The sequence below is a fragment of the Bubalus kerabau genome, chromosome 5 (assembly GCF_029407905.1).
Source record: "Bubalus kerabau isolate K-KA32 ecotype Philippines breed swamp buffalo chromosome 5, PCC_UOA_SB_1v2, whole genome shotgun sequence".
Lineage (NCBI taxonomy): Eukaryota > Metazoa > Chordata > Mammalia > Artiodactyla > Bovidae > Bubalus > Bubalus kerabau.
Window position 1 is genome coordinate 88,317,958 of NC_073628.1, and position 24,534 is coordinate 88,342,491.

The following is a 24,534-nucleotide window of genomic DNA, read 5'->3' on the forward strand; positions in this document are numbered from 1 at the left end:
TGTTTTGGTATTTCTTTCATTTTAATTAGAATGATGCCTGAATCAATTTTTGTCCAACAAAAATAATACAAACTAGACTCATATACAAAGATAAGAGATTTAAATCTATGTACACATCATCTTTTAAAATAACCATTTGCCATTTGTGAGTGGGAAAAGAAACGGCAATATTCAGTTTATATGTTCCTTTGGAGTCTATATCAATTTCAAGTTTTCTTTTATGATTCAGCTATTCTAAGAATACAAAATATTTTATTAAGAATTAATGTGTTATCCACACAAATGGCAAATATTGAAAATAGGAATATAAATAAGAAAATAATAAAAATAGTAAGTCTACTAATGCTGAAGAGGAAGGAAGACAGGAGGGGGAGGAGAGCATGTGAAAGGGAGAGAGATTTTAAACATCCGGTTTCTATTCTGGACCGTTTATAGAAACAGACAGACACAGCGAGCAGAAGCCAAATATATTCTCGGGCTCTGACAGGATTTGTTTCCTATCTTGTCATTATTTTTACTGTATTCTTCCTAATAAGATTTCTCCAGTGTTCTAGATTTCCAGACCAACAATACCAGTCTTACTGAGAGCTTAAAAATGAGAGTCTCTGAGGATTTGGACATATTCATGGAGTCTGGCTGTCTGTGAGCCTACTTGCTAGGGGTTTACAGGTTTTCCAGGAACTCTTCAGCACAAAGGCACACAATCATGTCAACATTCATTGCCCATCATATGGATCCTTCCTGAATTCCACTGAATGATTTTCTTAGGATCTAACATACAATCCCTGGCAGAGCAATAGATATCTGGTCTGTTGCAGAAAAGTAAAGATAGATGCATGATGCGCATTTCACTCCCGCTGGCACAAGGGCAATGGACTCACTCAACATGCCTCCTCTTTGTACGCTCTCTTTATGAGAGCAATTTCAAGTCATACTAATATCTCAAGCAAGTACCTATCTACCTCAACCCTTTAAATTTCAATGCCACTGAGAGAAAGTCACAGTGCCCACTAAACATGCAGCTAGCTTGTTTCTACATCAAAATAAAACACAATAGAGTTCCTCTAACTCCACAGATAATGAGGGAACTATTTTGAAAATTTGAATGATCTGTTTATGTCGACTATAAAAACATCCCTTTGCATCAAAATAAGTGTCCTTCTTTATTGCACACAGATTATTTTCTATAGAATTTAAATTGTACATGAAATTATAATTGTGTCTTGTTTAATGTAAATTGATTGTCTCAATTATTGGGAAAGCATTTGAATTTTAATGGACTACTTTGCTGGACATGTGCCAAGCAAATCATCAAAAAACTCTAATAGCTCTAACTGCGGAGGTACGCAGCCAAACATTTATATAAATCAGGAGGGACTGCTTGATTGCAAGAATTAATCCTAAAGTGGTCCAGAACAGTTAGTAAGCTATTCGCCATGAAGAGGAAATCAGCTGTTGACTTTCAGTGTTAGAAGATTCTGGATAGCGAGGCTGTAATTTGGTTTCCCTCTCTGAAAAAAAATGAGTAGAAAGGACTCATTTCCTGATTAGTAGAAAGGACTTTTATGGATATACTTTTTTTTTTTTAATGTTTTTCCTTCTACAGATTAGGCTGTCTGTGAAAAATCAAGGCTTTGTCCAACAGAGAACCTAGCAATCCTGGGTCACTATGACACACTTGAACGTGAGCCTTGGACGTCCGAGAGAAGGCCGCCCCAGGAGGCCGGCCGTAGGTAGACACATCTCAGCAGTATGCCACACAGGCACTTCTTGACGTTTCTCCACTTACACACTTAGTGTCTATGAGGCCAGACACATACATTCCACACTTAAAATCATAGGCAGACCTCACCCAGTTTGCTACCTAGATAGCTGCAACATTTTCACAGTTAAATTATAACCAGTTGTGCTGGAGGTAGAGATACATATCTGCCCAAAACTGTCAGCTTTATAAGATCTTTTTCTTACACCCTCAGCCTTAAGAAGCACTGTTGCTAGGTATAAAAATCACCCCTGGGTATAATATGATGAACTTCTTACTACACAGCCAAAGTTATAGCTCAGTATCAGGCAAAGAGGAAGATGATGAAGAAGTAGCAGATAAGCAGCATTTGCAGGTTAGAGAACAACTCAGCATGACCTGCATGTTTGGCACCTCAATGCCCATCCACCCCCCTGGTCCCACATTTTCAGGGGATTGGTTAAGCTTCACTTAGCAGTCAGAGTCAGCAATGCATCAGCTACACGGATGTCACCTTTCTTTTAATGACATTTGCCGAGCATATATACATTAAAATTTGCATTAAAAGGAAATGAGTGATTCAAAAGACACTTTAATGCCGCTTTCCTGTATTTCTGCAAAATACTTTTAAAATATATGCTCTTTAAACTGCTGCATATTTTCCATAGGCAATAATGAGAAAATGGTTCTGCCCCTATTGACACAAACAGACACACATGGACATCCACACACATATCCACACAATTTCATATACTAGTAATTTTTAAAACCAATTAATCTACAGAAAACAAAACCCCAGAAAATATCACTATCATCAAGATACTATAAAACCGAATTTTCTCTCTAGTCTTACTAAATTTCCATCCCCAGCAGTCTGCATGTTATACATGGCAAAACAAACAAACAAACAAAAACACGCATGAAATTGCCCTCCTCAACCCAACTCATGAAATGTTGAACTAAACAAAGGAAAACACTTTAAAAAGGACTGAAGGCATTATATTCCTTATGTAATCACCTTAGAAGTTATTTTGTTCAAAATGATCAAAGAAATGTCAAAAACAACATGGGATCCCACAGTTAGGGTTCTATTGATTCTGGATGTTGATCTTTTGAGCAACATGACAGAACTAAAAGAGCACGAAAGGAATACTACCCACAGGGCTGCAAATGCATCCTCAACTCCAAGTGCCCAGCTGCTCAGAGCTGAAAACCCGGCAGCTCTTCTTTGAGTTGAGACGTCATGGCCCCTCCCAGGTCACGTGGAAAAGGTCTGCCTCGGAACAAAATTCCACTAAAGCAGCCTAAGACAGAGAGTTTTCTGGGAGAAAAGTGAGCTATGTTTGCAGTCCTAGCTATCAGGGCAGCTTATTTTGTTTTAAAGGAAGACCTGCTATGAATATTTTGTGTTTCTATTTTGTTTTATTTAATGATGATACACTATTAAGTCTGAATTGCAAAATAAATTCCAAGAGCTTATTACTTGACAAAGGTATACACTGTTTCCTATGTGACTAGCAGACACTAAGCTCACTTCAATCTCAGAATAACCCTAGGCAATGGGAACTATCTTCCCTCCTTTTACACCTGAGGAGACAGAATCACCAAGAAGAGAGGAGACTTGCCTAACATCCACAGCCTGTTCCTTGGTGGGGCTGGGCTTAGAATCCAGGCAAGAAGCTCCAGAAACTGCATGTTTTTAACCACTATTAGGTACCACATGCTCTATTAGTAATTTAAGAATCTTCTTAAAAGCTCATTTAGTCTTGCCATAAGCTGGGGAGATTTCTAAAGCACATGAGCCTGAAAGCCACTAGTGGAGACGTTGACTCTTAGATGCCACACTGTCACTCATGACTTAGAATGGGAAAATCTGCTGGAGCGCTTTTGTGACCTGGGACTCCGGAGACCTGGAGCCCAGGGCCGGCTCAGGTGCTGGCTTCTCGGGGAAACTTGGAGAGGTACTGAAGCACACTGATGGAATCATGGGCTCCAGCATTAGATAACCTTGCATTTTTAGACTAGAAATGCAACATATTAGTGAAGTGTCTGTGGATACGTCACATAATCTCTTGGAGACTCAGTTTCCCCCTCTAAAAAAATAGGAGATGAGGATTATCTCAATGAGATGGATGAGATGGTTGGATGGCATCATTGACTCAGTAGACGTGAGTTTGAGCAAACTCTGGGAGATAGTGAAGAACAGGGAACCCTGGTATACTCCAGTCCATGGGGTTGCAAAGAGTCGGATATGAGTTAGTGACTGAACAACAACATTATCTTAATAGAATTGATCCAATACTTCAATTACTCAATGCCTCTCTGCTGCAGATTCTTTTATTACAAAAATGTAGTGCTGTGTTAGAGATCACAGTCCCATCTACCTAACAAATACTGTGATTCCATAATACTATGATTACAAGACAGTTGACTGGGCTTCCCAGGTAGCACAGTGGTAAAGAATCTGCCTTCCAAGGCAGGAGACACAAGAGATGTGAGTTCAATCCCTGGGGCAGGAAGATCCCCTAGAGGAGGAAATGGCAACCCACTCCAATATTCTTGCCTGGAAAATTCCATGGACAGAGGAGCCTGGTGGGCTACAGTCCATGGGCTCGCAAAAAGCTGGGCACAAAGAGCACACATCCCCAGGCACGACAGTTGACTATACTAATACTGTACTATATTTATATAGTGCTTATGATTTCCAAATATTTTCACATCTATGTTCTGATTAGATCCCCATTACTAATCTGCATAGTATTCAATCCTCATTTTATGGGTGAAGAAATTGAAGCTGAGAGAATTTATTTGGCTTGGCCATGATCATACATTGTCAGGTGACATGGTTGGCCCACAAACTCTGAGCTTTTGCTCCTTATCCAGGGTTCTTTTCCTTATAATTTGCTGGGTTTCCACAGAAGACATGAGGCCTGCTTGCAATAACCTTATGGCACAAATGGGGAAAGTAAAAGAACATAAAGAAATAGAAATGAATACTAATTGCTCCAAGATCCTGGAGAGGATGGAGCAGCTGTCTCTGGTTTGTGTGTCCGTTAGCATGTACTGAGGGGCCTCTTACACATCCAGTGGCAATGTGATGCCCAGGCTTGCTTGGAGAGCAGAAGCCAAGGTAGAGTTTCCATGAGGAGAATGAAGCAAAGGAAATGAGAGACATTTAACGAAGACATGGTTGCAAGAATGCTCATAACCAGTGAATGGTAACTGATGGCTCTGGAAGGGAATAGAAGTGAAGCAGTTGAAATGATTGGAGATGCACATAATGAAGGTTTTCTCGAGGGCTGGCCTTGAGGTTGACATTATTTAATGTTATTAATATTCTCCATGACAGATATATCAGATTTGCTCAGGGCCATCCTTTCCTGGGCTCAATCCCTTGCTACTGCTATTGAGTTATTTGAGTTCATGGAACCCTCTTGGTTCTGCCACCCGAGGCTCACTGCATATAACTCAAGTCTCAGGTTCCTCCTGCCACTTGAGAGTCCAGTGACATGCCAACTTCTAGAATTTAGGATTTGACTTCTGAAGCAACAGCTAAAAGGACTGATAAATGTAATATGAAGTACAGGGGAATTATCTCCCATGATGAAAATTCTGGACCCATGGGAGACATGAGATGGAAGTGGGGCAGATAAATTCCCTCTCCTTTCCTTCCTTCAGTGAGCTATTTGGAGGAACAGTTTCTCTGTACAGCCTGCCCAGAAACAGCCTGTGTGGCTGTTACTCTGTGGCTTATTATAAGGCAGTTGCCGGTATAGTAACATCGCCTTACACGATTTTGCATTCTTCCATGCCTCACCTTCCTTCCTTTCCCTCACTCTCACTGTCCTAGGTTTCAACTAAAATATACATTAGCATTTAATCCTTGCTCAAGTTCTGGGACAGCAGAAGTGAAGGGATTGGCGAAGTCATAGTTGAAATTACCCAGTTAATTAAAACATCTAAAAACAGGTATGAAAAGATATAATAAGTCATGGAAATGTAAGTAGTCTGATAGTGTAAGAAAAATGACTGGTGAAAAAGTCAATAAACTCAGAAATCAGAAACAAACTAAAGATGGGAAATGATAAGCAGAAAGCTATGAAGGGGCCCTTCTAGCTCACCAAGTAGGAGATAAATACCACGATGTTTAAAAGGTTAACATCACAGAAATGCCAACCCCCAGTCTCCTACGTGCTTAAAATCCTTTAACAGCTCCTTCTCACAGTGCTCAGCATAAGTTTCAAACATTTTTACATGACTCAAGAGAAAGACCCTTCCAGGTCTAATTTCTGAGAGTCTTACTTTCTCTAAATATGTTGTTGTTTAGTCGCTAAGTCATGTCTGACTCTTTGTGACCTCATGGATTGTAGCCCACCAAACTCCTCTGTTCTTGGGATTTTCTGGGCAAGTATACTGGAGTGGGTTGCCATTTCCTCTTCCAGGAGATCTTCCTGACCCAGGGACTGAGCCTGTGTCTCCTGCATTGGCAGGTGGATTCTCTACCACTAAGATACCAGGGAAGCCCTCTTAATATGCAGAAAGCAACACACACAAAAATGTTACTCTCACCCTAACAACGAGAGAAAAAAGTCAGATAGTCAACAAAGCCATATTTATTCTCGAGCCAGTCAGAGAGCTGAGGTTGGACAATAAGTAGGTGAATTAAATTCCAAAAAGCAGTGTGTCTCTCTGAGGACGGGCAGAAACACTTGAATTGTTTTACCTTTGACAGAGCGTGGGAAAGAGAAACAGCCACTATAAAAGGAGGGAAGGTGAAAGCAGGCAACATTTTAACCAATTTTTAAGAGGGTGGTCATCTAGTGTGATTGTCTAGAACTCCTGGGAGCCCCAGACACAAGAGGACAAGAAGAGTTCACACTCATTCTTTAGCACTTTTCCAGAGGCTTCCTTCCACTGGATGCTCACGAGAAAGACTGGGAGCAGGAGAGGAGACATGTACCCCTACCAGGCTGCTGCTGCTAAGTCACTTTAGTCGTGTTCGACTCTGTGCAACCCCATAGACGGCAGCCCACCAGGCTCCCCTGACCCTGGGATTCTCCAGGCAGGAACACTGGAGTGGGTTGCCATTTCCTTCTCCAATGAATGAAAGGGAAAAGGGAAAGTGAAGTCGCTCAATTGTGTCTGACCCTCAGCGACCCCATGGACTGCAGTCTTCCAGGCTCCTCCGTCCATGGGATTTTCCAGGCAAGAGTACTGGAGTGGGGTGCCATTGCCTTCGATACAGCCTTGACATACTCCTTTTCCTATTTGGAACCAGTCTGTTGTTCCATGTCTAGTTCTAACTGTTGCTTCCTGACCTGCATACAGGTTTCTCAAAAGGCAGGTCAGGTGGTCTGGTATGCCCATCTCTTTCAGAATTTTCCACAAGAGAGGACTCTACACATGGACATCACCATGTGTAGGTCAACAGTGAAATCAGATTGATTATATTCTTTGTAGCCAAAGATGGAGAAGCTCTATACAGTCAGCAAAAACAAGACTGGGAGCTGACTGTGGCGTGAATCATGAACTCCTTATTGCCAAATTCAGACTGAAATGGAAGAAAGTGGAGAAAACCACTAGACCATTCAGGTATGATACAGTTGAAGTGAGAAATAGATTTAAGGGACTAGATCCGATAGAGTGCTTGATGAACTATGGATGGAGGCTCGAGACAGGAATCAAGACCATCCCCAAGACAAAGAAATGCCAAAAAGCTAAATGGCTGTCTGAGGAGGCCTTACAAATAGCTGTGAAGAGAAGGGAAGCGAAAAGCAAAGGAGAAAAGGAAAGATATACCCATTTGAACGCAGAGTTCCAAAGAATAGCAAGGAGAGATAGGAAAGCCTTCCTTAGTGATCAATGCAAGGAAATAGAAACAATAGAATGGGAAAGACTAGAGATCTCTTCAAGATTAGAAATACCAAGGGAACATTTCATGCAAAGATGGGCTCAATAAAGGACAGAAATGGTATGGACCTAACAGAAGCAGAAGATATTAAGAAGAGGTGGCAAGAATACACAGAAGAACTGTACAAAAAAGATCTTCACAACCAAGATAATCACGATGTTGTGATCACTCACCTAGAGCCAGATATCCTGGAATGTGAAGTCAAGTGGGCCTTAACAAAGCTAGTGGAGGTGATAGAATTCCCGTTGAGCTATTTCAAATCCTGAAAGATAATGCTGTGAAAGTGCTGCACTCAATATGCCAGCAAATTTGGAAAACTCAGCAGTGGCCACAGGACTGGAAAAGGTCAGTTTTCTTTCCAATTCCAAAGAAAAGCAATGCCAAAGAATGCTCAAACTACCACACAATTGCACTCATCTCACACACTAGTAAAGTAATGCTTAAAATTTTCCAAGCCAGGCTTCAGCAATACGTGAACCGTGAACTTCCAGATGTTCAAGCTGGTTTTAGAAAAGGCAGAGGAACCAGAGATCAAATTGCCAACATCTGCTGGATCATGGAAAAAGCAAGAGAGTTCTAGAAAAACATCTATTTCTGCTTTATTGACTATGCCAAAGCCTTTGTATGCTCAGTGCTTAATAAATATTAATAAAATCAGGGTATATTAATAAGCTAGAAAATACAAAATATAGCACAAACCAAGCAATCTAGTTTAAGTTTTCACATTGAACATGCAAAGTTCAAAATTACTGGAAGTTTAAAAAGCAATACAACAAATGGGATCACAGAAATGAAAAATGAATCATATTTAACTTGAAAGCATAAATCACAATTTAAATCATAAGAGTTAGGATAACAAAAATGCTAATCAAAAGTCCTCAATCTACCTAAAAGATAAAACCAAAATGATAAATCTGGCTTTAAAGAAGGAATTGACTCAGAAAGGCTTACATGGGATATATGGAAGACATTTTTAGGGATCTTAAGCATGGAGATACATTCTTTTTTTCTAAACAAACACACACATACATTCATATGCTCACAAACACTTGGAATATCATAGGCATATCACAAGTATGGTCTGAAATGTTGTTCTATAAATCAGCTGTTGAAAACTCAGAAGGCATTTATCCTTAGAAATAACATCATGTAAACACGGTATTTTGTTTTACAGACTGCTTTCACAATAGCCTATTTAACCCATAATGTAAATAAACTACCTTCTAGAACTTTTGCCTCTCAAGTTTCTGTTGGATGTCCAAAATCTAGAACAGAACCTGGTGTATATGTTAAGGAGTTGGTAAGTATGCTGAATGAAGGATGCTGAATGATTAATAGTGGGAAACATTTGTTGTGGACACAGACACTGTTCTAAAGAGTTTTCAGGGGTTGTTTTAGGCCATTATCACAGCCTTATAAGGTAGCATTTTTCAGATAATGAAAGTGATAAAGTGAGGAAATAAGAAAGATTAAATTTATGATTTAAGGAATTTGCTTTTGACCTCACATCTAGGAAGAAAGCCTTCTTCTAGGATGCATGCTCTTAACCACTGTACATACTGTGAAAATTAGTAAATAGAAATCTTATTTAAAATGGAGTTGGGAGGCCAGTAGTGGGAACTCTCAAGCCCTACCACTCCAAGTCAGGCCCAAACCCAAGAGGAAAAGACATACTTTGTATCTCCAACAGGTAGAAGGTTACTACTTTAACCCAGCAAGAGAAAGAAAGAAAGAAAAAAAGACTCCTTGCCAGGCAACAACCTGGCCCTTTAGAGACTGTCACAACTCAGCCAATGAAAAGCCACTACTTCAAATTCCCACTCTCCTCCAATGAACTCTTTGTTTAATAACAGCTCCACCAACTCCTTTTCTAGAAAATAACATTCTTCTCCTTTGTTATTTGGACTTGCCTGTGGTGTGCTACAGATTACATGTCCTGAATTACATGTCCTGAATTGTATATCCTTGCTGTTCTCAAATTAACCTATTTTGCTAGTAAAATAACTGGCTGTTTTATTGTTTTAGGTCAACAATACGGTCTCTCTACTTTCAGTTTTAGGTCTTAAAAAGCAGAGGACTAGAACCAGAATGTAGTTAAACAAATGGAAGTTCCATAAGGGCAGGATGTCTTCAGGACAAGCAGATTTATCCAAGCACATCAGTGCTATATAATAAGCACTCAATAAATATTTGACAACCCACTCCAGTGTTCCTGCCGGGAGAATCCCATGGACAGAGGAGCCTGGCGGGTTATAGTTCAAAGGGCTGCAAAGAGTGAGACATGAACGAGCATGCATGCACACAGAAATAAGTGAAAGAGTATTTTCCCCTTCCTTGGATATTGGGCCTATTCTAAGAAGCATGAATTATACCAAAAAGCCTGACATTTCCCTCCTTCTCTTTTGTTGGGTATATTTCTCATTTAATTTTCTCCCAGGTGATCAGTTATGATACTGTCTGCTTTGTTCTAGCTATAGCAACTCCACAGCCTGCTTTATATAATTTATTCACCCTCAGATCAAAATCTAACTCCTATAGCTAGAACTTCCTCTGTTACTGGGAGGAAAGCATCTGATTTCAGGTCTTACCAATAAAATGTAACTGAAAATGCCTTCCAGTCCTCTTAGGGATTTGCCAATAATGCACAGAATAATTGGATTTTAAAGAAATTGGTTGCTGACCCCAATTGACATAAATTTTGTACAATCTGGGGGGTGGGGAAGGGTCACTCTTTCTAAGCTGTTTCTGGTTTGTGTAGCTTCCTTTTTCCCTCTACACAATACTCTCAGATTGTTTGTCTTTAGACCCCTTAGGGGAAGCAGGCTACCTAATCCACAGTCTAGCAAAATGAAAGCTAGTGATAACAAAGAAGCATTTCAAACAGAGTTGAAATGAGCTTCTTTCCTAGCAACATATGGACTACATTCCAGTGATTACAATTTGATATTATAAAATAATGGCATATAAATCTAAAATAACATATCAATTATGCTAATTTACTTTAAAAACTATGTTGTCAGTTATTTAAACACATAGATTCCCAAGCAGTTCATCACCAAAGGAGCACTTCTCTAAAGAAAACTGGTGGCGGTGACGGACAGATAGGAAGTGGGGATTATACATACATTTGCTTTAGCAAAAGAGATGACGGATGATTCACTTCTGAAGTACAACTCATACAGGACGTGAAGCATATTTCTTGGGAAAATAATACACTGCTGTTGCAAATATGAAGTATTGCATTATAAGAGGTTAGCAAACAACTCACAACAAGTGAGATCAATGATCGTGAAACTAAATTGAGATTATCTTCTAGCTAAAATTAAGAAGAGCAGTATTGGAAGAGCAGGATGACGTCAGTGAAACACTGGTAACGCAGTATGAACTAAATGTCCTTCCCCCAGATCACGGGAAGTCAAACTACTGGTGCTTGTGCAGCATCACAGGAGCTCCGCGAGGCGTGGAGGCCCGTGAAATATGCATTGGCATTCTCAGTAAGCTGTTTTGACTTCTAAAACCCACCCTGCAGTACTTCTAAAACATTCACTTAATAGATTTTGACACTGTCCACAAGAACTGCAGAAATGACCTATAATTTTCGGCAGTTTTTCTGACCATCACTACCCAGGGAACTTTAGTGTATATTTTGATTACTCTTCTTAATGAGGAAAGATCAAGTCAAGAAATTACCTCGGGAATGGGGAAAGTTTGATCACTATACACCCCAGATTTAATATCAAAAAACTTTTGGTTTATGCAAAACCAAGAAAACAGGAGATCAAAACAAATAAATGAAAACAACCCTCCAGGCAACCAACTCCTGCTCAGGCTGCCAAGGGTGGCTGTCCCCCAGAACATCCCTCCTTTCTGCTTCTGGGGTTTCAGGAGGCACAGAGCAGCCACAAGTCACCTCCCCCAGATGGCAGGTGGCGTCACGGCTGCCCTGGACTCTGGCCTCATACAGCCTCGACCAGCTCAAATAGAGGGGGAGCTTGCAACTATGGGGAAGAGGCAGAGTTGAAGACCCTTTTTATTTTTCTATCTCCTGGCCAACTACAGTGACTTGGTACAAAATAGTTGACTAATAAGTACACAACAAACAAATTCTGGCCTCAGCTTACTTTACCAGCACCATATCCATAAACCTGCACTCAACAGTTCACATGCTCTTTTCAACCACACATACAGCAGTGTAGGAAGTAACTCTTTCCTGTCCAAAATTAACTCCTGATCAATGCTTGATGTCCCAACCTTCCTCTACACTCAGGACACCTACATTGCCTCTGTGTCTGCTTTAGTATCTCCAGATTTATTTTGATTCTAAAAATCCCCTTCACAGAAGTATATAGTTTTATGAAACCCATAGAAATTTTAAAATTATTTCATTATTTTACATAATACAATTAAGAGGGGAATTTTAAGTAAAAACATTTTATTTGAAATAAATATATATTTGCTTTCCTGGTAGCTCAGTAGTAAAGAATCTGCCTGCCAATGCAGAAGATGTGGGTTTGATCCTGAGGTCAGGATGATCCCCTGGAGAATGAAATGGCAATCTTCTCCGGTGTTCTTACCTGGGAAATTCCATGTACACAGGAGCCTGGCTGGCTAAGCCCATGGGGTCGCAAAAGAGTTGGACACAACTTATTGACTAAACAACAGTAACAACTACCTCTGATTAAGACATCTAATTTTCTTAGGCTATTACATGCTTTACTTTACAAACATACAAAACCTAATTTCTAGAAGAGAAGTTTTGAAATTTCTGCATATTACTTTACTAACTTCCACCTTAAAGGTAGATAGTTTTCCTACAGTATTCTATATTAAACATACTTCTGTGTCTTTAGAGAATAGTAAACAGGGAACGTGCTCTCCTCTCTGTGTATAATAAGAACCACCTAAATTGAGAAAACATAAATATATAAAGTATTAGATTTTGAGCATGCTCCTTGAGTACCACAGTAACCATGAATTCTATTTCTTCCAGAGCGATTCCCATTCTGTTTTTGAACCAAACACATTCACCATGTGGCCCATCAGTTGATGATACAGTATTTATTACCTTTGCTTCATTATCTCATGTAGTCTCCCATGCTGGACACACTGCTCCTCTAATTCATCATTTCTTCTCTGTAACTTTTCCAGTTTGTCATATGTATACCTCTTTTCTTGACTGAGCTGAGCTATTTCAGATCTAAAGAGATGTAAACAGAAATAACAGATGTTAAAGGTTTTTATTACCAGAGCATGTTTTTATTGTATAACCTCATCATTTCCTTCAACTCTACACTTAAACATGTGTCAATAATATTATTTTACATAAAATAAAATATTGCAGAAATTATGAAATGCCTAGTAGATGGATATACACACTGCAGAAACTCAAGTGGTAGCACATAAAAGAATAACAACTTGCTCTAATAGAGAGATTTTTCAAGGAACAAGGCAAAATGATAATCAAATCCCATTTTTAAAAAGACTACTATTAAGTTACCAAATGTTTACCGAGTATCTATTACAGGCAAGCTATCATGCTGTTACAGGAACAACCCCAGGCCTAATTTCTACGAAAAAGAGTTGTTTCTTTTAATTGATGTAACTAATGGCACAAGATTAAAATAATATAGTTTTTAAAAATGGTGGTTCTCTGCTCCCTGATCTTATATCTAGATTGTCAATGTAATTACTATTTCAGTTGTAGTTAATCAGTTTTATGTTACAACAACTACATAAATATTGGTCCTTGTTATCTAAGGAGTATACTACGATTATACATGTGTACATTTATATGGGGCTTCCTAAGTGGCATGAGTGGTAAAGAAACTGCCTGCCAATGCAGGAGACACAAAAGACATGAGTGCGATCTCTGGGTGGGGAAGACTTCCTGGAGAAGGAAATGGCAACCCACTCCAGTATTCTTACCTGGAAAATTCCATGGACAAAGGTGCCTAATGGGCTATAGTCTATGGGATCGCAAAGAGTTGAACACGATTGAGCATACATGTATATATATACATACTTTCCCTAAATGAATGGGCTTTAGTGTGGAGTGATTGAGTGGTGAGCCATCTTTTCTGATGGGAGATTCCCAATAGTATCAGTATCTGTAATTCTTTCCCCTGTGGCCATTCTGTTTCTCAAAGGAAGGATTCTCCAGTTTTCTGCTTGTTGTGTACAACACTAACCATCAGTGGTCTAGGAGCTGATTGGAAATAGAGGGGTGGTGTTCTCACCTTTCAGAATACAAGCATGCTTGTATGTACTCAGTCACTCAGTTTTGTCATTGCTTTGAGACCACATGGACTGTGGGCCCCCCAGGCTCCTCTGTCCATGGGATTCTCCAGGTAAGAATACTGGAGTGGGTTGCCATTTCCTACTCCAGGGGATCGTCCCCACTCAGAGATCAAACCCAAGTCTCCTTCAGAATGTAGACTTTCAATTAATTCCTCTATTCTAACTTCAGTACAGCTATTTAAACCAGTGCTTGCTGGTTTAATCTCTTCAGAGAGGAAGCCCATAGTCTTCTGGGTGGAGGAGTGATGGTCCCCTGGCTGCATAGGGTAGGGGGCAGAACTGTCAACTTTGGTTTCAATCCTATGTTCCACTCCTGCCTTCTAAGGTTTTCTGGGATCCTCAGAGCAGATCAGCTTGCCTCATATACAAGCAACCTTGTCTGCAGACATTTAAGGTTCCTCTTCCTCCATTTGCTAACAATTTTCTTTCATTCTTCACCAACTTCATTTGGGATTACAGATATCTACTTTGATGATGGTTGATGTCTGTCAGGAAATATGCTACCTCTTCTGTGTCTTGGGTGGCTATTTCAAGTCCCAAAATTTGAAGATAAGAAAGACATCTATTCAAGAAAAATTATATCCTTGCCCTTGCTTTAATTAAACATTACTTCTCGCTCCACCGTTTTCCTCATACTGCACTGCCTCATAGGTTAGAACTGAAAGCTTAAAACTTTTGCATATTAAAATACGAGTAGTTGACAACTAGTTTGTTTCTTGAAGTTTAAATATAGAGTTGGCCAAAAGGCTCATTTGGAAAAACCCATACAAACTTTTTGGCCAACCCATAAGACACTTGATGTAAAATTACTTCCCTCCAAAGAAAGAATTCCTCCATTAGGAGCAATAGCCTTTTTAATTTTTTTTTTTCCCCTGGAAAAGACTGGGATTTCCTAAGGGAGTTTACTTCAAGGACCAAACTGCTTCACATGGCAAAAAGCAATGTCTCACTTTAGTTCAACTCATTCCTCATTTTGTTTTTACTTTGGTTCAAGTTTCATCGCAAAGGAAGCTTGTTCTGATTAATACGTGCAGTTCTCAATATGTCAGCATATTTTTTGAAACCTCTAGCTTTTATGCATACATTAACTTATAATTTATTCCCATGAACTGTGCTCTCTGCCTCATCCTTCTTGCTAGATTACGCATGAGGGCAAGGATTATCTCATTTTCAAGCTCAGGTGAGGAACTCAATCTACATTTACTTTTTCTAATAACAATTTACTTATATTTAAAATGTCTAAATAAGTAAATAATCACTTGTCTCTCTTTTCAAAATCACATACAATATAAAAGAGTTTAGGAGCAGTTATATAAAGCTGTTAATTTAGTATTCTTCCAAGGTTAGCATTTTCTATCACAATATGCACTAAAATTCCTAAAGGACCAAAAATACCCTTAAACCAGATTAGAAAAAAATGCAGAAGAATGTTTATCTATTCTCAGGTACTTCCCCAGAAAGAAAAAAAAAAAACAGTCACTAAAAGAAAAATCAGGAAGGAAGCATAGATTTTACAGTATAAAAATATAAAGCTTTTATGCACAAATAACATGTTTTCATGAGAATGCTCCTTGTAACACTGTTTCTAGATCCAACCTTGTTCTGCAACCTAATATAATAAAACTTAACCCAGAAATGTATCAACAGATGATTAGTTACATTACATGAAAAAAGAACTATCAAGATGCTATTCTGATAATATGGCTATCTAAGAGTACTGGAGTGGGTTGCCATTTCCTTCTCCAGGGGATATTCCCAACCCAGGGATCAAATCTGGGTCTCCCGCATTGCAGGCAGACGTTTTACCGTTTGAGCCACCAGGGAATCATATATATTGACCCAAAACATGACATATTGGTAAAAAAGGGAAATATTAAAAATCAGCATAAAGTAATTCTATCTTGTAAAATAAAAAATAATATCTCTTGGTGTTCAGATTAGAAATTTATTTTTTCCCTTTTATTTTCTGAATTTTTACAATGAACATGTATTTATAGACAAAAAATAAAGTCACTTTGATTCTGAAAAGGTTCATAAGAAACAAAAAGAAGTGGGGACAAATTTTTCAAAGTTAAAAAAAAAGGGGGATGTAAAAAATGAGATGAATGAATATTAGAAGCATTATATAATAAATCACTATTCCCCACCTTCATCAAAATTCCAATTAAAAAAGTACAAGGGATATGAAAAATATTCACAGAATAAACATAAATGGTCTATAAACATTGAGAAAATATTCAATTTCCCTATTATTCAAAGAAATGCCTAATAAAAGCAGATAAATTTGGCTTTAATAAAAGTCAAACATTTGTTATATGCCTATACTAGACCAGGGTGTGGAATTCATCCTTCCATTATGATCTCAATTAATCCTACAAGGTAACTGTTTATTCCCTTTTCTCTGTGGGGTAAATATGAAATTTAATGATTTGCCTAAGGTCACCCAAATGGTTATTAGCCAAGCCCAGATACAAACACTATTTGGCAACTCTAAAGGGGTTGCCCCACCCACTGTGCCACACTGCCTCTCACTTCTTTTTATAAAAATCTCTCACTTCTTTTTGTCACATACTGGTATGCACATACATATACTGAGCAGAATTTAGTGCAGTACTTAAGCAAAGTCATACACATTAACAGCCATAAAAGGGTGCATAGTATTGGACCAGCAATCCTCCTTTCAGACATCTCAACTAAAAAGATCATGAAAAAATTCAGATTTAGGTATAAAATTATTATTAGATTATTCATTACATTTAAAAATAGTTTAAAATTTTGATGAATTACTATGCACACAAATAATTCAGTTAAAACTATGTTTCCACAGTATTTACTGATATAGAAAAGTGTACGTTAGATAATATTAAATAAAAAAGCAAGATGCAACTACACACACACACACACACACACACTATGATGTCATAATATAAATGTATGGTAACATACACATATACCTACACATGGAAAAGGACTGAAAAGAAATACGTCCAAAGTCAACAATAGTTAGCTGGATGGTAATGTCACAGGAAAATAAATGCCTGATATTGAGTTTATCTTATGTATATAATTTCAAAAATATAGATGTTAATTGTAAAGTACATATTACTACCAGGTATTTTATTTCTACAGTATTTTTCTGCTTTGCATATTTTATGTGTATGTTTTTTTGTTTGTTTATAGTAGTAATTTGCCTACCAACTTCTAATGTTCAATAAAAATTTGGTACATGTATATGTTCATTATCTTTTATCTGTCTTTAATTCATGACATATTGAAAGAACTAGCCATTTGCAAAGTTTAGAGTAAACTTAGGAGCTTCTTTGTTAGCTTGAGATTACATTTGTGGCATGACTATCCTAGCGTCATATAAAAAGAAAATTGACTCTAATCCATTTTCATAGAAAATTTAGGTAATTTCTGGCTTTACGGAAGCATGAACTTCTCTCTGCATTTTTATATAGCAGTTATATTGTGTAATTACATTTGCATGAAGTATAATATTTTACTACTATAATTAGTATTACAGTGATTGCTTTTTAAGGAAAAACATGACCCCTTAATTTTTTATTCTTTTAGAGACTCATTCAACTTTTGGTAATAATTAACAGAGGCCATATCAGTTTCTTCCTGTATAATATAATTTTGTAGCATCCCAAACTAACATCATCTAAACATGCACGGGAAAAAAAAAAATAGTTCAACCGGGTGTGTGTTCTTTACTTCAATTAAACTCACACAGTTGGATACCTACTCTTGCCAAAACAGTAATATAATTTATACATTATAGTCCACACAGTAAAACTACACTAAAAGTCATTTAACAATATTTATAACACCATAAAATACAGTGTTAAAATATATGAACTGCAATATGTACCAAAATTGTAAAATTTGTTTCTCATCATCAGTGATTAAAACCAGGATCATTGCTTTAGCCTCAAAACCCACAACCCTGGTGACAGATTAGAATTCAAATCTTAATGATCAATTTACAATTAACAAGATAGAAGTGAAACAAATTAAACCAACCATTATATATAACGAGACCCAATGGACTCCCATTGTTCCTCTTAATTACAAAACGCAAATCACAAATACACAATGGGTACTGTTAGACATCAATCCACAAGCCTAGCAACCCAGAAAGTGACAATGATAGAAAAGAAAGAGAAGCAAAACCACGTAGACCCCATGCTCTATGCTCTATGTTCTATGTCCTATTCTTTTCAGTGGGGCCAAAGTGTTGAGAGGTGAAAACTCAGCACATGCTGGATCCCCAGTCTGCAGCTGGCAGAGGGTCCCTTCTAGCCGGTGCCCAACCTTTCTGAGCTCTTCCCAAAGGCATGTTGTAGATTTCACTGCAAACTGCACTGCAAACATTTTAGTGCTGATTCATCCAAGCGCTTTGGGAGAGGGAACACATCCTTCACTTTAATAGAAAAAAAAAATCACAGTTGCACCAAAGATATTTAAATATCTCCATGTATCAACTTTGAAAACAAGCCTATCACTGTAATAAGCTCTCAGAGTCCTGGGGAATAAAGACAAAGGGAGCTAAAGTTTATGTGAGTTTCATCTAAAATCAGCCAGAATGTCTGCCTGGTGCCAATTAAAAGCAAAAAGGAATCACTGCTCTTGTCTGATGGTCAAAAACAACTACATAAAATGCATGAAATTGGCGGTTCACTTTTAGATTTAAAATGAGATGTGCTATTCACAAAACCTGGGGTTACAGACACCACTCGAGCAGTGTGGAAGGCATACTGTGTAGGAAGTCCTGGCTCGTCACTGTGGAGGGCTTGCAGACAGCAGAAGCAATAAGCACTGCCATAATGCGACTTACGTCTACTTCGGGAAAAACACATATAACATACACACAGGCGGAGGAACCATTTCTAAACACTTTCACAAAGCAGCTTAGTATGTGGAAGGGGTAAAGAGTAGGAGTGTCTGGGAGTGGTTCCCCTGCATTGTCAGCTAACCCAGTGATTCTTCAGGGGCTCTAGTCAAAGGACTAGTTCTATGATTTAAAAAAAAAAAAAAGGCTTATAAATGGCATGGATCCATATATTTAGTATGGGATTTTGAATAACATAAAATTCTCAGACCAAAAAAAAATGTTTAAATTGTTCGTCAACATGAAATAAATACACTTACTTTCAGGAAAAAGTTTTACTGCGGTACTCTAAGGAAAACCTGGATTAAAATTATCCTATGGTTTAAATAATGATTTTGGAGATGGCACTTTCACAATGACAACAGCTTAGAACAGTCGAAAAACTTCAAGATTTCCTCATCTCAAAGCACAGGGCGGGGACTATTTATCCCAAAAGTTTAGCAGAAGTAAATAGAGGCCTGGCGTGTGGCAATTCATGGGGTCACAAAGAGTCGGACACGACTGAGCGACTGAACTGAACTGAACTGAAATAGAGGCTCACTACTGGAGAGCTTTACAGGGCTTCATAAATTCATAGTTCTATTTTAAAAGAAATACTCGGAGCCCTACAAGTTTTATAGATGTTTTCAAAACAAAGATAGTATCAAAATATGGAGTGTCTTTCATGTAGGAAGCCAGAGTGAGATGAGAAATTAAGAGTAAACAAACAAGAAACCCCCAAACACAACTGATCCTATCTACTAATTTCTTGTGAGACACACAAAACATATATTTTGTAAATTTTAGGGGCCCTAAAACATTGTAATGATAATAAGTTACAACTTATTTAGTTTTTTAATTAGCTTTATTTTAGTTTTATTTATTTGCTAGGTTTTAGTTTGTAATCAACTTATAAAGTTACAGTAGATGCATATTTTAACTCTTCAGATTTACAAGACAAAGTCCAGAGCAGGACCTGAAACACAACCAAATCTACAATTTCCTGATCCTGCATTGCCTTCAGAAAGGTTTTCCATTGTGGTATAGACTTTATGTCTGTCAGCAAATTATGGCACTCAGACCCTGGCAAAGGCAATAATTGCTAGTGAAGGGATATCCTCATGGCCAGTCAAGGCCCTTAAAATGATGCCATCAGTGACAGCAAGAGCACCTACTGTATACTTTTATGCGCCATGCATGATGTTAGGTGCTATGTGTATACCTATATCTTCCTCTCTAAATTTCTAATTCCCACCAAAATCCTGTATCATAGTTTTTAAAAGGGTTTTACAAATGGAGAAGCTGAGGTTTGGAGAAATTAAGCCAGGGACCCAAGGTTATGAAGCTAGGTGGCAAAGCAAGATTCAAACCTTATTCTTTCTGAATTCTGAAGTGTTTTTTTACCGCACACTGCCCATCATCAACAAAGAAATAGTGTGGAACCAGAGTCAGATCATGATACAAAGGGTAACACCATGCTTGTTTGTTTCATTCATTCAATCATTCAATATGTACTGGGTACCAGGTCAGATGGTAAAGAATCCACGTGCAATGCAGGAGACCTGGGTTTGATCCCTGGGCTGGGATTATCCCCTGGAGGAGGACACAGCAACTCAATCCAGTACTCTTGCCTGGAGAATCCCCATGGACAGAGGAGCCTGAGTCAGACATGACTGAGCGACTAAGCACAGCACAGCACCAGCTCTGTATCAGACATAAAGGAATATGTTCAATTTACAAAGTAGTGGTCAGGAGCTAGACTCAGAAGTGAGAGGAGCTGAAGAGAAGAGAGGCTGAGGTTCAAGTTCACTAGACCAGGGTAAACTGATAGACCTAGAGCAGGAAAAAGAAGGCCTTAGCGCACACAGCACAGGTTAACCCAGGCTCACAGTTAACCCTCACGTACGCAAGTATGCTCCACGAAAATTTAAAGATTAATTTTTCCCTCCTAAACTTTCCCATCATAATTACTTTGGTCTGGATTTTCTTTTGTGGTGGATGCAAGATATCATTCTTATGAAACGTCATACGTAGGCTTTGGAACCAGAAATATCTAAGTTAGAATTTTAGTGTGCCTACTTATTAGCTATTTAAATGCTCTGAGTATTGGTTTCCTCATCCATAAAAGAAGATAATTCATGTCTTAAGCTGTTGTGAGAATTAAATAATATAAAGCAAGCATATAGCTTCTCTTTCTCTTTTATATACCTGAATTAGACAACAAGATAATTAATCAGTAATCAATCCCAAAGCAATCTTAAGATAACACAATCTTTTAAGGCCCAATTTTTTCTTAAATTATTAATATGTTTGTATCTATGTGAAGCAAATCAAATATTTCTAGTTAGAATACTTCCTGTTGATATGAGGGTCTCCTCCAGGGCAAAATTATTTGGGTTTCCTTGTCAAATTTCCTGGAAATATTGGGTATTTTGGCACTCTGAGCCTTTTCTCTTCCCAAATAAGATATCTAATTAGTATTCGCTAAGAAGGTGCATGCTCAGAGCACATTCTGGGTGGTTATACGAGTTTCTGCCTTCCTGTGAGCAGAATGAATTGGATTCATAAGTGCTCTGATTTTCCAAAAGATTCAGGGATGGGGATTCCACAAGCTAGGCCAGATTATTGATGCAGGAACCCAAGACAGGGCTCAGAGTGATTAGATACACTCTGATCCTCCTAGAAATTCGTTCTGAATGACATACCTAAGCCAGTAGTTGGTTTGCTGAGCCCTACTGCTCGCTGTTTGATAATATAAATGAGTTTCAAAACAATATAAAAGAGAAGATATACTATTTTCCCATTAGGTTATATTGTAACTGATACTTTAGCTAGTTAAGTGAATGATTTCTTTTGAGTTCAAGTTAAAGCGATTCTGTTCAACATCATTCATTTGCAAGAGGAAACCACAGTTCAAACAGGCCAAATAAATTTGTCCAAGATTGTACAGTTACTGTCAGAGCTAAGATGAGAACTCAGGCTTCTTAGAATTTAGAATAGAAATAATTCATTTATTGTGATAATATGATTGAACAATGTACAGAAGAAATTCACTAAGATCTCAGTCAATGGATTTATAAAAGAGCATATACCTATAAAATGAACGATGGCTGTTCTATTAAAATAAAACAATTTTAGGAGAAAAGATGGTTTTGGTTTATTTCAAAGTGTCATCTACTTTAATTTTTATACATACATATTTTATTTATTATCATTTGACTTAAAGATAGCTTTTATGTGTTCATGGAGAACTATAATAGACTAAAACATGTTGACTATATTAAAATAAGACTTTAGAACTGCTTGACCCACCTGTATGTTTTATTAGAATAATTGCCATTTTGACCCTTGCGTTCTAACATTTTATAGTTTTCAATTCTGAACATTAAAAAGGTCAAATAATAGTATGTATACGTAATCATGAAAAAACACTGAGGTGTCTATATGGACAATAAAGAAAATTTTCATAGAAAATGTTTTTTACAGAGAATATGTCAATACCTATCTAATTTTGACATTAGACTATAAAACAGTGGAAATGCTGTCTTTTAGGAAAAAAAATTACAGCATTCACATAAACAGTGCTCTGAAAGTACTGCATAAATAATATTACCCACCTGCTTTTCTGAGAGATTTGTTCCAGTTTTTTGGCTAACAAGCAGCACTCTTCCTTCAACTTTGTCAAAAACGAATTCTGGGAGGTCAGCAATGAATACTGTTCATTTTCTAGAAATAACAATAAACCCTCCTGTAAACATCAGGTGTTTATGGTTGTAGCTCTGCAGTGCAATGCATAGTGGTAAAAGCAATAAGACTGACTACCACATGTTTCCTGTAAGACGCTAGATCACTTTTAGGGTCCTAGATCAAAGGGATGCTCATCTGGCAAGACACTTAATCTTGTGAGACATTTATTTTCCTAATAATTACACACCAGAAACTTTTCTGATCATACCAGCTTTGTGTAAATTTTAACATGCAAATAACTGTCAAATACCTCAAGTGGAGTCATAGATTTTATCTTTGTAATTTTCAGTATACTCTTCTTTTGAAAATTTTATTCTAAACAGAATGTCAAATTTATCACAATCAGATAATTCGAAACTAAAATAATTGAGGAAGTCTTTCTATACTGTAATTCATGCTTTATGTTTCATATTTGCTGATATATTTCACTACCCCCGCCTTGCATATACTTCTCTGTTTATAAAAGAAAAATACATAATTTTCCTTATATTTTCATCAACAGTGTGAGCTTCAGCACAGATCTGAGCAAAGAAACTGAAGAGAGTATGTATTTTTGGACAAAATACGAGGACGTATTCTTATGGTGGCTCAGTTAATACTCTTATCTAGTATTCAGAGATACTGCTGAAGACTCCTTGATCACCAGGATCCTCCTAGTAGTGGGGGCAAACAATAATTTATCCTATAATTTCCTCCTTTTGTTTTTAGTGGAAAAACAACTAGTAAGCCTGGTAAATTTTCATTTCTTCTGGCCAAACACTGTGAGAAGAAAATCTCTACTGAAAGTGATGGGTGAATTATGAAGATCAATATGACATTTGCCTGTCTATTAGCAAATAAATAATTTAATGAATTTTATGTTAGCAATTTTTCACTTATATGTAACACTTTTTTTTTTACCATGTTATCAAATATAGTGTATATTAAATCACATGAAAATTATCTTTAGGTGAAATGTTTAATAGGCCCTTTCTTTCTTCTTCAGTTTTCGATAGTGACTGGCAAAAAAGCATATAGCATACAAAGCAAAATAAATCAAGACACTAAAAATTAAGCAACATTTTTCTGGAAGAGACAGGATCAATTAAACTTTCGTTTTAATAGTACAATCAGCTTGGAGTATGTGGTGTGGAATTATAATGACTGACACTGTCTTGTTTTGACTAACACTGTCTGTGAACACACAACTCAAAAGTGAAAGGAACTACAGAATGCTCCGACTGAACAAATCAAACTGCCTATTTTCAAAGTGCATTTTACTTTCAAATTAAAGGTAAAGAGTTACTGGCCAACTCAGCCTGCAGAATAGCGCCAATGTGATGAAAGATGGCAATTTTTAGCCAAGCTGCCAGCTGTGGTCAATGCCTTGTATTAGTGAATTTTAACAGCAGTTGTGAGAACTTGAAGAATGCAAAGGATTAAACATCACTTTAGACTGGGTTGGGGGAGGTGGGATAATCATACAAATGCTAAAAATGTTCGAAGCTGCAAAGATTAAATAAAGGAACATATCAATTTGGAGCCACTGAATTACATCCAGCTGCGACAGTGAATTAAGAACCGATTAATGGCTAAAGCTTTTCTCCAGTTTGGATGCTGAAGCAAACTCATTAGGCTTTTAGAGTAGCTATAATGTGTGTACTGTGGGAACTGTTCAGTGCTATTCAGGAGACTCTAACTGTAAGCTCAGAGCATTTCCCGCAGAGCTTCTGATGCTATTTTCTTTATATAACATGTGTGCCTGAAAACCCAGCCAAAAACAAGCCCTTTGTTTTTCTACTTTGTTGTGGTCTCTCTCAGCTTTACGTTTCTTGAACACAGGTAAATAAACTCATAATCCAGATGGTGCAACAGATGTGAGAGCAGCACTCTGAAATCAACAGACAGTGGGCAATACTTTCCATTTTCTCTTTTAAACGCTAACTAATATGTAATTCGGAATCTCCGGTGTAGTTAGCATCT

At 37.7% G+C, this 24,534-nt stretch overlaps 1 protein-coding gene across 30 annotated transcripts in view; it reads right to left on the bottom strand.

The window, feature by feature from the left end:
• SDCCAG8 (SHH signaling and ciliogenesis regulator SDCCAG8) overlaps window positions 1-24,534 on the bottom strand; it is a 243,024-nt gene that overhangs the window by 54,376 nt on the left and 164,114 nt on the right. For 24 of the 30 annotated variants that reach the window (XM_055582141.1, XM_055582140.1, XM_055582139.1 and 21 more), the window contains exons 15-16: window positions 22,443-22,551; window positions 12,718-12,849 (exon numbers count right to left, since the gene is read on the bottom strand). In XM_055582141.1, coding sequence (XP_055438116.1) covers window positions 12,718-12,849; window positions 22,443-22,551 — 241 coding nt within the window. Of the gene's footprint in view, window positions 1-1,357; window positions 1,512-12,014; window positions 12,261-12,306; window positions 12,554-12,717; window positions 12,850-22,442; window positions 22,552-24,534 lie in introns of those variants that run through there. The other 6 variants (XM_055582150.1, XM_055582143.1, XM_055582147.1 and 3 more) reach the window with 6 other exon arrangements.